This window comes from Gopherus flavomarginatus, chromosome 21 (assembly GCF_025201925.1).
Source record: "Gopherus flavomarginatus isolate rGopFla2 chromosome 21, rGopFla2.mat.asm, whole genome shotgun sequence".
Lineage (NCBI taxonomy): Eukaryota > Metazoa > Chordata > Testudines > Testudinidae > Gopherus > Gopherus flavomarginatus.
The window spans coordinates 15,481,445-15,493,949 of NC_066637.1; the positions used below are offsets into that span (position 1 = coordinate 15,481,445).

Genomic DNA, 12,505 nt, shown 5'->3' on the forward strand with positions numbered 1-12,505 from the left:
TTTTAGAAGGCCCTCAGTGTTTCAGCAGGAGTTTTGGATGATCAGCACTTCAGAAAATCGGGATCAGGGTCTCCCAAGTTTTTGCATCCTAAATAAATTACTTAGAAAGTTTGACATTAGTATGTCTTTGTCTCAGTTTCCTCCTCTGTAGAAGTTGATTTATAAGTTGTCGTCTTGTGTCAGAAAAGTGCTGATTGGACAGGCTTGCTGTAAATTTTAAATGAACCAGACTGAAGTGAGAGGCGCTTTGTATATCTGAGAAATGTCTGCAAGCAGTGTTTAATAGTATTTATTTTGCTTCTGAAATCAGAGACAATCCAGAGGCCACACAACAAATGAATGACCTAATCATTGGGAAGGTTTCTGCAGCTCTGAAAGGACACTGGGCAAACCCTGATCTGGTGAGGAATTGCAGCGTTTTACTATTTGTTTTCTTTCTCCCCTACCCCTCTTCAGTGGCCTTTTGATTCTAATAATTGATTTCAGCAAAGTGGCGTTCCCAGTCAATCCATAGTTGAGGGCATTTCTGTCTTGATAGGCACTATGGCACAGGCTGGAGTCAAGCATAACATGATGTGATGGTGGGCTAGTTTCCACACTCAGCACTGCCAATACATCTCAGTCCTCACTTTTAGCACTCTATCCTGGGCCTCTCTCAAACAGATTACCAGTCATCTCAGATAGAGGCTTTGAGTTGAGATCAGCACAATTAATGTACCCTGAACCCCAGCCTCCAGATATTGAAGAAGCACCAAGGACTGTACTCTGTCCCCGAGCCTTCGTAAAGCTTTGTACATTTTTCTGTTGCAGGCTAGCAGCCTCCAATATGAAATGTTACTGCTGACAGATTCCATCTCTAAGGAGGATAGCTGCTGGGAGCTGCGACTGCGCTGTGGTATGTTCAAACAGCTAATAAGGGAGTTTAATTTAAAAAGCATGAGTTAGGTGTCTGTGAAAATGGGAAATTCCTGATACAGTGTCGTAATCCTAGCACAGATGAGCTGGTAACTGGGGTCAGTAGTGGGGGAGTCAGCTATAGGCTTTATGGGGGCAGTATATACAACAGGAGTGCTAGGAGGAGAGCATGGAGAGGGTAGAACTAGAGGCGAAGGGAAGTGGGATCTTTTTCCTATCACGGGCATGTTTCTCTCTGTGAGAATGTGATGGATCAACCCAAGGGTATGAGATCTTGCCTTCTGTTGAAGACTCTTGATTTGTATATATGGCAGTGGTACCTCTTCCAGGGATTTTCTTAGCCTTACTGCATACTCGTTCATGGCATTAATCCCTGTGTCCTCCTTTCAGCTCTCAGCCTCTTCTTGATGGCAGTGAACATTAAAACTCCCGTAGTTGTTGAGAACATCACCCTAATGTGTCTGCGAATTCTACAAAAACTGATCAAACCACCTGCTCCAACCAGCAAGAAAAACAAGGTACCTCCCTTGACACTTTGGGCTGAGCAAAGAGACAGTTAGCTGACTGAAATCTGAGACACTGTAGTGTGTGTCAGAAAAAAAGTACCATATGTACGGGTTTCCTGTTCCTGGTCACTGTTGCTCTAGAAGCACAAGACCACATGCACTGGAATCCAGTGACGGGGTGGATATATCTAAGTCTATCCACTTTCTCCTGCACAGCTTTAAGATGCATAGAAAGAGGGCCCTCAAGGCAATGACTGTGTTACTTTATACAGGTTCTTACAGGACTTGATCTAGTTTTTTTGAAGCAAGTACATCTATTGAGTTTTATCTCAACTGAACATTTGTACATGTAGAGCTGTAACAAGTTTAGACCAAAAATTGATCAACTTCTTTGTGTGACCCATTCACAACTGGAGCATGTGTCCCGACCCTGGTGTCTTACTTGGATTGTCAGACTTGGAATATGGAACTCCATAGCAGTATCAACCTTTTACATTAGAATAAAGCATCTTCATTTAAATGATAGGTCATCAGTGTCATGGGCAGGAAGCGGGGGATGTACACAGATAGCTCAGTATCATTTGCACTGAAGTAAATTGGTCTAAACTTACATAATTGAAACTAGTGTTCTGATTACATCGAACACAAACCTTGCTACTATAGTTGCCTCTCCTCCTGTGTTTTACCTATCCATTGTGCAGGCATGTCTGATTGTTCTGCCAAAGGAATAGTTTGTTTCAGGAACAAAATTTGCTTTTTGAGGCTGTCACAGACTTTCCCTTTGCTTCCTAGGACATCCCTGTCGATGCTCTCACCACTGTTAAACCTTACAGCAATGAGATCCATGCTCAGGCTCAGCTCTGGCTCAAGAGGGACCCCAAAGCATCATATGAGGCCTGGAAAAAGTGCCTCCCTGCTAGAGGTAGAGTCCTGTCCTTTTACTTCTCTTTTCTAAATGGAGTGAAATTGTGCAGAGAACATTTGTATGTGGCCAGGTTTGAATGCTGATTTAGTTATCGGGTCCTAAAACTGCTGCCTGTCTCCTTCCCTCTTGTTCACAGCTGATATAATCTCTGCTCTTCTACTTCAGCTGCAGAAAGGGCAGACTCAGTGCTGCCATCTCTGAGGATCCACTAGGCCTGTGGCTCAACCCCTGTGGCTGAGAGAGTTCTTGGAATAAAATCAGACATTTGGAGGCAATATGGTCTAATGGTGGGAATACAGGGTGGGGCACCCGGGACTGAGTTCTACTTCAGGCTCTGCCACTGACTAACTTTGTGGCCTTTGGCAGGGCACTTAATCTCTCTCTACCTCAGTAGGCCGTCTATAAAATGGGTTGATACCACCTCCCTTATAGAGCTGTTGTGATGAATAATTGTCTGTACATTATTAATTTTGAAAACTACATCCCTTGGTAATATAAATTACAAAATCTCAAGGCTCATGTGCTGAGCAATTCCCAGTTTACCAATATGATTCAGTGTACAGTATGATTATAATACGCAGGACTCACCTAGTGCATGCATCTTCTTTACTCTCACTTGGAGGATTCATGCCTCTTTGTTGATTTGGGTATAAAGTGCTATGCACACCTATGTACTATAGAAATAATACATTAATGCAACTTGGGTACTTAAAGGGCCAACTCTGTCCCTTGGTGTCAGCACATTGCAGTAGCATGAGAGGAACCGTCTTTTCTGGACTCCTTCAGACCTGACACAGCAGTGCTGCAGAGGCAGTGGGCATATTCTCTGGGAACATCAGGAGGGAATTACTGCAGAAATCCTCACAGTCAACGCGAGAGCAGTACTGATGATTTCCCAAGGAAGTCATGTGTTGCATTTCTTGGCCAGAAGGAAGGTTGGCCCAGTGGAGGATTGAAAATGGCAGCGGAAGGGAGCACAGGAGGATTCCTGGTGCTCCTAGAGGGGTGTGTAGGGTTCCATCAGGAAAAAGAAACAGAACTACATGGAATCCTCTATTTCCTCAAAGCAGGGGGTTGTATTCACAGGGAAAGGGAACTCTTTGAGCTCCTCTGCACAAGGTGTGTTCACAGGGAATGGGAGCTGACAGTTCCTTTAAGCTGTGTTGATATTGTAGGTACAGAAGCCAATGGGAAAGCTCCCAGCAGAACTGAGCTTCGCCAGCTCTACTTGTCAGAAAAGTATGTTTGGAAATGGAAACAGTTCATGAGCCGACATGGGAAGAGAACCTGCCCTCTGGATCTCAAACTGGGACATAACAACTGGTTGCGACAGGTAAACGTCCTGGAGGCATCCAGTACACAACCCAAGAATTGTAGCATTCTTTATCATTGATGGTTTTTATCTCACTGCTCTGCAACTGGCTATTGGTAGTGTCTCTTCAAGCAAGCCATGAGGTGTCAAAGGAGCTGTGGTTTGGAGACACTCTGCCCACTGCAACCTTTATGCAAGTGGGGTCATTGTTGGATAGCTGAAAGAAAAGGGGTGTTGCCCTTTTAAGGACTCCTTTACAGCAGGTTGGGGTTAGTGGGGAAGCTTTCAAGAATGAAAAGGAAGGGCAGGAAGCAGCTGAAGCTGGGACAGGACATGGTCTCTGCATTGCCCTTCCTGCTGACTGAAAGAGTGGGATGGTATTTATACCCCTGTAGAGGCCCTACTGACTGATTGGCACACACAACCTCCCCTAGGGCTGGGTCTATGTAAGTGCCATTTAAAAACATAACTCCCAGCTTTCTGCCTTCTTTTAAAACTCTCTGGACTTTTGAGTGACCTTGTGATCACCACTGACCTTTTTCCTGTCCAGTCACTACATTTTGGTTACCATTTGTTTCAAGAGTCCTGAACAGAACCCATCAGCTGGCATTGAACAGTGTGAGGTAGTTTGTTTTCTGTGTTAGTTCCATGTGACTTAGCATTCTGCCTACAGGGATCTCACACCTCACCACATTTTGGAGCAGGAAAGATTCAAATCAAATCTGAAGACTTATCTGCAAAAACACTTTGTTCCCAGCAAGCTTGGGTGTCAATCTACTCTGTACTAGCCTGCTACACACTAAGTGTCCATGTGGATACTGCTGCCACGCACCAAAAGTTCTCTAGTGCTCTTTGATCTGCCTGCTTTGAAGCAGTGTAGATTTTTACACCCCAGCTTGCTGCGAAGTAAATGTTTACGTTGACAATCCCTAGGTCTCTGGCATGGCAATACAGAGCACTACTGCTAGGCCACCAGTTGCCCCCATGTTGGTCTCCTTTTAGTGACTGTCACTGGTTTACCTATCCACTGCCAATGACATCATGTGTTTTAATTTCCCCACCTTAGGTACTGTTTACTCCTGCAACCCAAGCTGCCAGGCAGGCTGCATGCACTATTGTGGAAGCTCTGGCTACCATCCCCAGCCGGAAGCAGCAGGTCCTCGATCTCCTTACCAGGTATCTCACAAGGCACTTAGCTTTGTAGCATCAGAGTGAATCACATAATTTGATTTCTCTGATCCCCACTAGAACTTGCACATCACTCCTTTAAGAATTCTCACCACAATCCCTAGAGTATGTCTCCCCTGGGCATTTACTGCTTTACAGGAGCAGCACTTAACCCTGGTAGAACTGGTATTGAGGAGAAAAAGCACAAATGGGGAAAGGCAAGCTCCTTACAGCTCTTCTCCAACCTTGTTTCCCTACCATGTATCACAGTTACAAGGTGAACCATGCCTGAAATCCCTTTCAGTTCCTCTCAAGTGCTGCACTCCTTAGGTGACAGGCCTAACTTCCTGATCCTCGCTGTGGGTGGAACCACATAGTCCAGCCACTCTCGGTCTGGATCCTCTGGGCCATTCCCCATCCATGTTAATGTGACTAGCTTAGCTGCATTGGACACCTGTACGCCCTTTCATTCCTAGGGTCTGTGACTGGCATGTTGATAAAAATGACTTAAAACAGTCTTCAAAACAAAGCATTATTTGTTCTTTCCTCCAGAGGTACAATGTGCACACGGCAATGGGTAAAATCAATAAGAGAGTCTTATGCCATAATCGATCCTTGCCAGATTTTATAAGTTCCCCTCAGCTAACCCCCATCTCTGGGAGAAACAGACCATCCTGCTCACAGCATGCTCTCTCTGTCTGTGTGTTCCTTTGCCAGCGTGTCAGCTTCCACTGACACTCTCTGGGCAGCCTCTCTGGCCACTCAAGCACCAACCTTTTCTGATCCTCTAATGGTTTGGTGTGTTCCCTTTGATCTCTTTCTTCCCAGCCTTGGCAAAACAGCTCTGTCACCAGGTTGGAGTTGAGGAGTTGCTTCTTCACAGCTATAAACCTGGCTATTGTTTGGAGTGTTTATTGGGATGCTCCTTATCTAGGCCATTATTTTACCATTCTTATTTGGTTCCTTTAACAACCCCCTTTTGAGCTAAGTCCCTGACAAGTAACCCATCATAAACACACACAGGCATGCACCCTATTTGTAAAAAAAAATTATAGCTATTTCCCAGGGTGCCAACCCATGCTTAAGTTTTGAGTGCTTCTTGTCACTAGGAAGCAGTTAACTTCTGTTTCCCTGTGTTAGCTACTTGGATGAGCTGAGCATTGCTGGAGAGTGTGCTGCCGAGTACCTGGCTTTGTATCAGAAGCTCATCAAGCCCGCCCACTGGAAGGTCTACCTGGCAGCAAGAGGCGTTCTGCCCTACGTTGGCAACCTCATCACTAAGGTACGGATCTGTAAGAAGGAAGCAAAGTACATAGTACAAGGAAGCTGGTGCCAACCTTGCCATAAGTGCTGACTCTGTGGGTGCTCCAGGGCTGGAACACCCACAGGGAAAAATTAGTGGGTGCTCTGCACCCACTGGCAGCCAAACTCCCCTCACCCTCCCAAGCGCACCACATTCCCACTCCTCCACTTACCTCCCAGCGCCTCCCCCCAGCTGCCACCAAACAGCTGTTTGATGGTGTGCTGGGAGGGAAGGGGAGGAATGGGCAAAGTGTCATGCTCAGGGGAGGAGGCAGGGCTGGGGTGGCAATTTGGGGAAGGGGTTGGAATGGAGGCAGGACAGGAGTGAGAAGGGGCAGGGCTGCATGGAAGAGGTGGAGTGGGGGCAGGGTCGGGGGGGGGGGGGTCAAGCACCCAGGAGAAAGCAGGGAAGTCAGCACCTGAGAACCTTGCAGCTCCCCTCAAGCACCACAATGTCAGTCTCCTCACCTGGTTTCTGCACTCTAAGAGCTGCACCCATTTGCTTTTGTGCGTGATTCTGAATCTCTTTCCTCCCCATGGTATCAGTTGTATAAGGTTAATATTTCTGAGCTGACGCCTATCACTATGGGCAGAAATGGCTTATAATAATTCTTAACCCCAGCTGCTTCATGCCTCGATGTGAGCTGGCCACTTCCCTTTATTTAAATATTCCATGGGTAACTGTGCCAAGGAGCAAAAATGTCTGGTACGTTGACTTGGCAGCAGCTCTGTGCCAAAATACCATGTCCTGGCTGATGGACTGAGAGGCTCAGAGAGCAGATAGTGACCACAGAGCAGAAGGATTAGGTCTGCTCCAGTTCCTCCAGCATGAACTATGGGCTATTTGGAGGGAGTGTTTTTACGTTACAGTTTTCAAGTCGTTGAGTTTCAGCAGCCCTTGATACTCAAGTTTATTGCAGTGAAATCCAATCCTAGACCATAGCAAACCTACTGGAACCTGAAGAGGCTGAATAAAATGTTACAGGCACAGTTGTGTACAATACCCCTCCTGTGCAATGAAACATACCAGGTGTATCCTGATCACATCATTCATAATGAACAATGCCAGCACAGCGTGTGCGGTGGTTGACCAGCAGAGAGGTGGGTAATGAGATGAGTAAGTGGAAGAGAATAGGAATACAGCTTGGGCACCAGTGGACAGATCGTCGTCTTACTTTATTCTGCAGTTCTGGCTTTTACATAGCCAGCCCCAGTCCTTTGTGTCCATTAGAAACATGGTGTTTTTGCTTTGAGTCTGCTGAGCACAGATCAGCCGGTCATTCATGGCACCTGTAGTTTGTTTTGCTGCTTTGTCATGTAGATAGTGTTTGTTCTTTTTAGGAAATAGCTCGTTTACTTGCCCTGGAGGAAGCCACACTCAGCACTGACCTGCAGCAGGGATATGCCTTGAAGAGCCTCACAGGTACCTAGTTGCACCCCCATATAATGGTCACATATTAAGATCTGCAGCATGGTTCACTGCATTTCAAAAGCATGTAGCAGTGTTTCAAACTGTCCCCCAATGTAGGTTTAAGTGTTAGTACAGTCATTCACCTGCATATCGTCAGAGCTGGCTTAAACATAGGAGGCCAGGGGAGTAGCCAAGAGAAAAGGGCCACTGTGGAACTGCCAATCCCTTCTCAGACACACTCCCTAGGCTGGAGAAAAGAGCCCCCAATCCCACAGGTGGAGTTTGGTGAGGACGTTATAAGCTCATACTTGGGAGATTGCTCCCATCCCTCTCCTCTGATCACATTTGGTCTTGCATACAAGCCATCCCCATCCCAAAAATTGGCCCGTCTTTTCACCCTAAATCTTTTGGCTTATATAGGTGTAGGCTGAGTAAGTAACAGAGTGGACACCAGGAGTCACTGCAGGCCATTTCATTTTCTTGTTCCCTTCGCAGAATAGTTCTAGATTTGCTGGCCATGTGTAATTCATAGCTAACAAAGCAAATAGAGTCCCCTGGTTCCTGAATCTCTCCTGTTTTCGTAGGTCTTCTCTCTTCGTTTGTGGAAGTGGAGTCCATCAAACGACACTTCAAGAGCCGTCTGGTGGGCACAGTCCTGAATGGCTATCTCTGCCTGAGGAAGCTGGTAGTGCAGAGAACAAAGCTGATCGATGAGACCCAGGACATGTTGCTGGAGATGCTGGAGGATATGACAACAGGTAGAGACAACTGGATTCCAGGAATCCTGACTATAGGTCACCTGAGAAGACAAGATCTGTCATGCAGTCCCACAAAGGAACAACTTCAAGGGCTCCACAACAAGGATTTTCATGACTTTGACCATCACATCATGTTGGTTTTAAAGCACATCCTACAACATTTCAAAACTATGGCATGATATATACTAGCCATGGGGTTACAAACACTAATGTAGGTCAATGGTTCCCTCACCTCTCTCCCTTCATCATGTAATAAACTTAGCAAGCAGAGCCCCTTGCCATTCCTGGCCACATGAAAATTTTAAAGAAAATGCCTGTAAGAGACCCTTATTTATTCCCAGGAATTTCGTGCTTTGTTATGGAAGGATCATTTTCCTGTGGCACTAGCATGAACCGATAGCAGTTTCTCCAGCTATGTTAAACAGATACTTTTCAGAAGAGAGGTAGCCTTGAAGTGTGCTACTTACTGCAAGAGTAGGTGTTGTATATGTTGGGCTAAAAGGAGCCCACCGAAAAGTTAGATTAATATGAAACACTCCCTTCTCTTTGCAGGCACAGAATCTGAAACAAAGGCGTTTATGGCAGTGTGTATTGAAACTGCTAAACGCTACAGCCTTGATGACTACCGGACTCCTGTCTTCATCTTTGAAAGACTTTGCAGTATTATCTATCCTGTAAGTGAGCAGATACCTGCAGTCATTTGCAGGTCTTGTATACGTCCTCAGAATGAAACAAGCTTGTCAAAATAGTCAAAGTAGTTGTTTACACTTCAGCAGAACAGATCCCAAAGCTGTGCTGACTCCACTGATTTTTGGTTTGACACTAACCAGTGTAGAATTGTATTAGTGTGCTGTCCCCATTCTGGGACCCCATACCAGTGCTGGGTTCCTGTGCCATTGCTGAGCAGGTGAGAAGCCTGAGGCTTGGCCTTAGTGTGCAGTGGGGAATTTACTTACAGAAGATCATCTGGTATTATCAGGTCTCCTCCAAGGTCTGTAGGCACAGCAGGGGGAGCTAGTGATTCTACTGTCTTAAGAGAAAATCCTGGTGATGGCTATGAGGATGAGAAAGACATGTTTAGGGAAATCTTCACTCACTGTCCCTTTGCTTTTGCTCTTAAGGAAGAAAATGAAGTGACTGAGTTCTTTGTAACACTGGAGAAGGATCCCCAGCAGGAAGATTTCTTGCAGGGAAGGATGCCAGGGAACCCCTACAGCAGTAATGAGCCGGGCATTGGGCCGCTCATGAGGGACATCAAGAACAAAATCTGCCAGGACTGCGACCTTGTGGCTCTATTGGAGGATGACAGTGGAATGGAGGTGAGAATGCACAACTGCTGACCACATGCTGAGAAACATGGGGGCTGGTGATCTGCATCAGCGATGTGGTGTGAGTGTGTGCTCAGACTTCGTTATTTCCCCCTTTTCAGCTTCTGGTGAACAATAAGATCATCAGCTTGGATTTGCCTGTGGCTGAGGTCTACAAGAAGGTCTGGTGTCCCACCAATGAGGTATGTGCTTGTGTCCCCCTGCTCTGTGTTTTAAAACAATACCAGATGGGGTCAGATTTTGTCTCTGGTGTCTAGTTGCTCAAGATCTCTCCAGGCACTCATTTGGGAACTGGAAAGCACCTCTGTTACTCATCCCTGCAATACTGGTGGCTTAGAAGCACATAACACTGACTCAGCTAAGAATAGCGACTATGTTATGCTTATGCATCTGCAGAAATCTGAGCTGGCTTCTCAGACAAAGACTCTTCTGACCCTTCCTTTAAAAAACAGCTCCATTTTATGTGACTGCCTTTCAAGCTTCACTTTACACTCCGTCTGCACATGGCAGCTTGATATATGTATCGCCTGGGACACCAGATTGCTCTATTATTCTGCATTTCAATGTCTGTGCAGAAAGAGTATCTGATATAAATAGTATTTTATACTGCTGTAATGTCTTTCATTTAAGGATCTCCAAAAACTTAAGACATTAATCCTCACAATGTGTCTTTGAGGTGATGGTAGGTATTGCCCCATTTTAGTTCTGCAGAAAAAAGACAATTGAGTTTGAGGGACTTGCCCAAGCTGTCACATCAGAAAGGAGTTTCTCTGTTGTATTTCCACTCTGCAGTCATCCTACTGTGACACCTTGGGCACCTGTCAAGAGGTGTCTGCCTTGTTTGTGAGGGTTTAGTTTAGTGGATAGCACTAAGAAGGAAGCTCTCATTGTACATCTTGCATGCAGAAAATGTGCGCCTTCCTGCTCATGCTAATAGCACTGGAGATTATTAAGGCTGACTGAGTTTTTAAAATGTTACTTTATATTTCTTGTTTATGCACAGTTTACTCTTTGCATTTTGCTCACCTTGGACAAGAAAACTTGACTGGTCATTTTCACTTTGATCTCAGTGTTTTATTTCACAATACTGCTGTGGCAGATTCAAATAAATCCTGTTTTCTTCGAAATAATACCAGTGCCTAGCTCATATGCAGTATAGTGCTGTTCATTTGGGGCAGCACCTCTGATCAGGCTTGTGAGTAAAAACTTTTGTGGTGCAAAATCAAGCCTGAAGCTAGTTGATGGTCACCTTTTTCCATTAAGAAGCAGCATTGGTTGGGGAAATGAGTTCTGGTCTTCATGGTGCATGTGAGCTGCCCAAAAAAGCAAGGCTGAATATTCCATGTGCTCCCCTCAGACCCCTTTTATGTATTCAGCATTTGGAAGTGCTGTTTGTGTGCGATGTTCTTCTGTAGCCAGTATATTGCTTTCCCAGGATGCACTGCTGGATGTGAAAGGCTGAGTTTGTTCAGCATTACTGTCACTAACAGCTTTCATCTGTCTTCCTTTGTGTGCATCGCTCCAAAGCACTTCTGGAGCTCCATCTTGCGTTCCCTAGGAAATAGACAGGCTCACAAGAAGCTAACCTCAGGCCTGTTTTGTTTCCCTTGTCTCTCTCACTAGCTTTTTTTTGTTCATCTTGCCATTTTACCAGGGCCCCTGTGGTGTTAATTGCTGGTCTCTAGCATGGCCTTTGAGCAGATCTTCCCCCAGGGTTTTCCCTGTGCTTATGTATTTGCTATGACATTAAGCACTGCTTATTCCACATTAGGCTTAGTGCGCTCTCTGACAGGTTTTTTTCTCAAGATCTCCTGTTCCCAAAGCTACGGGTTTTTTCCTTCTTTGTATTCAGACCTATATTGTTAAGATAAGTTTGGTGATACACACTCAGCCAGTGTTTTCTGGCGGGAAATGCATCCTGCTACCTGACTCCCTGCCCGCAGGAAGGGGGCAGCTAGTCCTTTACGGTGTTTGCACACTGCTCAATACCCTTTTTCACTTGAAGCTCATCAAAATGCCATTTACTCTTTTCTTCTTCATTTCGCATTGCTAGGAGACTTGTTTGTTTAAAAACACCAGTCTAATTAGCCTCTTTCTCCCTGATTTATTGGGCAACACCCCATCCAATTTATTTACCAGTCTTTTCTAGGGTTGTGCCATGGAATCAGCCGAGAAGGTTGATTATAGAGCAGGTACCCTCTCTGAGGACATACATGTCTCATCACCCCCCTTCTTCTTGGCTATGTCTTTCACTGATGTGATACCAAAGTGCAGCCTGTTACTAAAGGAATCTATCATGAGGGCAGGTGATGTAAGAGGGAGAACTGTTAATTAGACATACAACTTGGTAATGGGCCTTGTTAGGAAACAGACTAGACAAAATGATGGTTTAGTGGGGTTTTATGAGGATAGGGTTTTGGAGACTCTAGAAAAGATAAAAAGTGGAGAAATGAGCCATTGCAAGAATTTCCCTGCATTACCTTCTGTTTTGGGGTGAAAGGAATCTGGGGCTTAAATGTCTGTCATCCCCTCTAAAGGAAACATCGTTGGACAACTGGACATTTTCAGAGACACAGCATAGCAAACATGACACTTGTCTAATTCTTCTCCCCAGGGGGAGCCAATGAGGATCATTTACCGCATGCGAGGGTTGCTAGGAGATGCGACTGAAGAATTCATTGAGTCGCTGGACTCCACTACAGGTAAGGCATTTGTTCCTTAGAAACTGGAATTAGATTTGGAGTGTGGGCTCACTACAGAAGTATGGCACCATTAACCTTACAGCACTGAGCTTATTTGGCTGACAAACATTTCTTTTGCTATATTTACCTCCTGTGCCAGGAATAGATTAAATAATCAATACTGTCTTATAATATCAGTG

At 45.3% G+C, this 12,505-nt stretch overlaps 1 protein-coding gene across 4 annotated transcripts in view; it reads left to right on the forward strand.

Annotated features, from left to right (window-relative positions):
- UBR4 (ubiquitin protein ligase E3 component n-recognin 4) overlaps nucleotides 1–12,505 on the forward strand; it is a 113,939-nt gene that overhangs the window by 79,947 nt on the left and 21,487 nt on the right. For all 4 annotated transcript variants that reach the window (XM_050931301.1, XM_050931303.1, XM_050931302.1 and 1 more), the window contains 13 exons: nucleotides 311–401; nucleotides 811–895; nucleotides 1,306–1,433; nucleotides 2,214–2,343; nucleotides 3,522–3,679; nucleotides 4,725–4,834; nucleotides 5,966–6,107; nucleotides 7,469–7,550; nucleotides 8,123–8,296; nucleotides 8,849–8,970; nucleotides 9,418–9,615; nucleotides 9,726–9,806; nucleotides 12,239–12,326. In XM_050931301.1, the coding sequence (XP_050787258.1) occupies nucleotides 311–401; nucleotides 811–895; nucleotides 1,306–1,433; nucleotides 2,214–2,343; nucleotides 3,522–3,679; nucleotides 4,725–4,834; nucleotides 5,966–6,107; nucleotides 7,469–7,550; nucleotides 8,123–8,296; nucleotides 8,849–8,970; nucleotides 9,418–9,615; nucleotides 9,726–9,806; nucleotides 12,239–12,326 (1,589 nt within the window). The remainder of the gene's footprint in view (nucleotides 1–310; nucleotides 402–810; nucleotides 896–1,305; nucleotides 1,434–2,213; nucleotides 2,344–3,521; nucleotides 3,680–4,724; nucleotides 4,835–5,965; nucleotides 6,108–7,468; nucleotides 7,551–8,122; nucleotides 8,297–8,848; nucleotides 8,971–9,417; nucleotides 9,616–9,725; nucleotides 9,807–12,238; nucleotides 12,327–12,505) is intronic.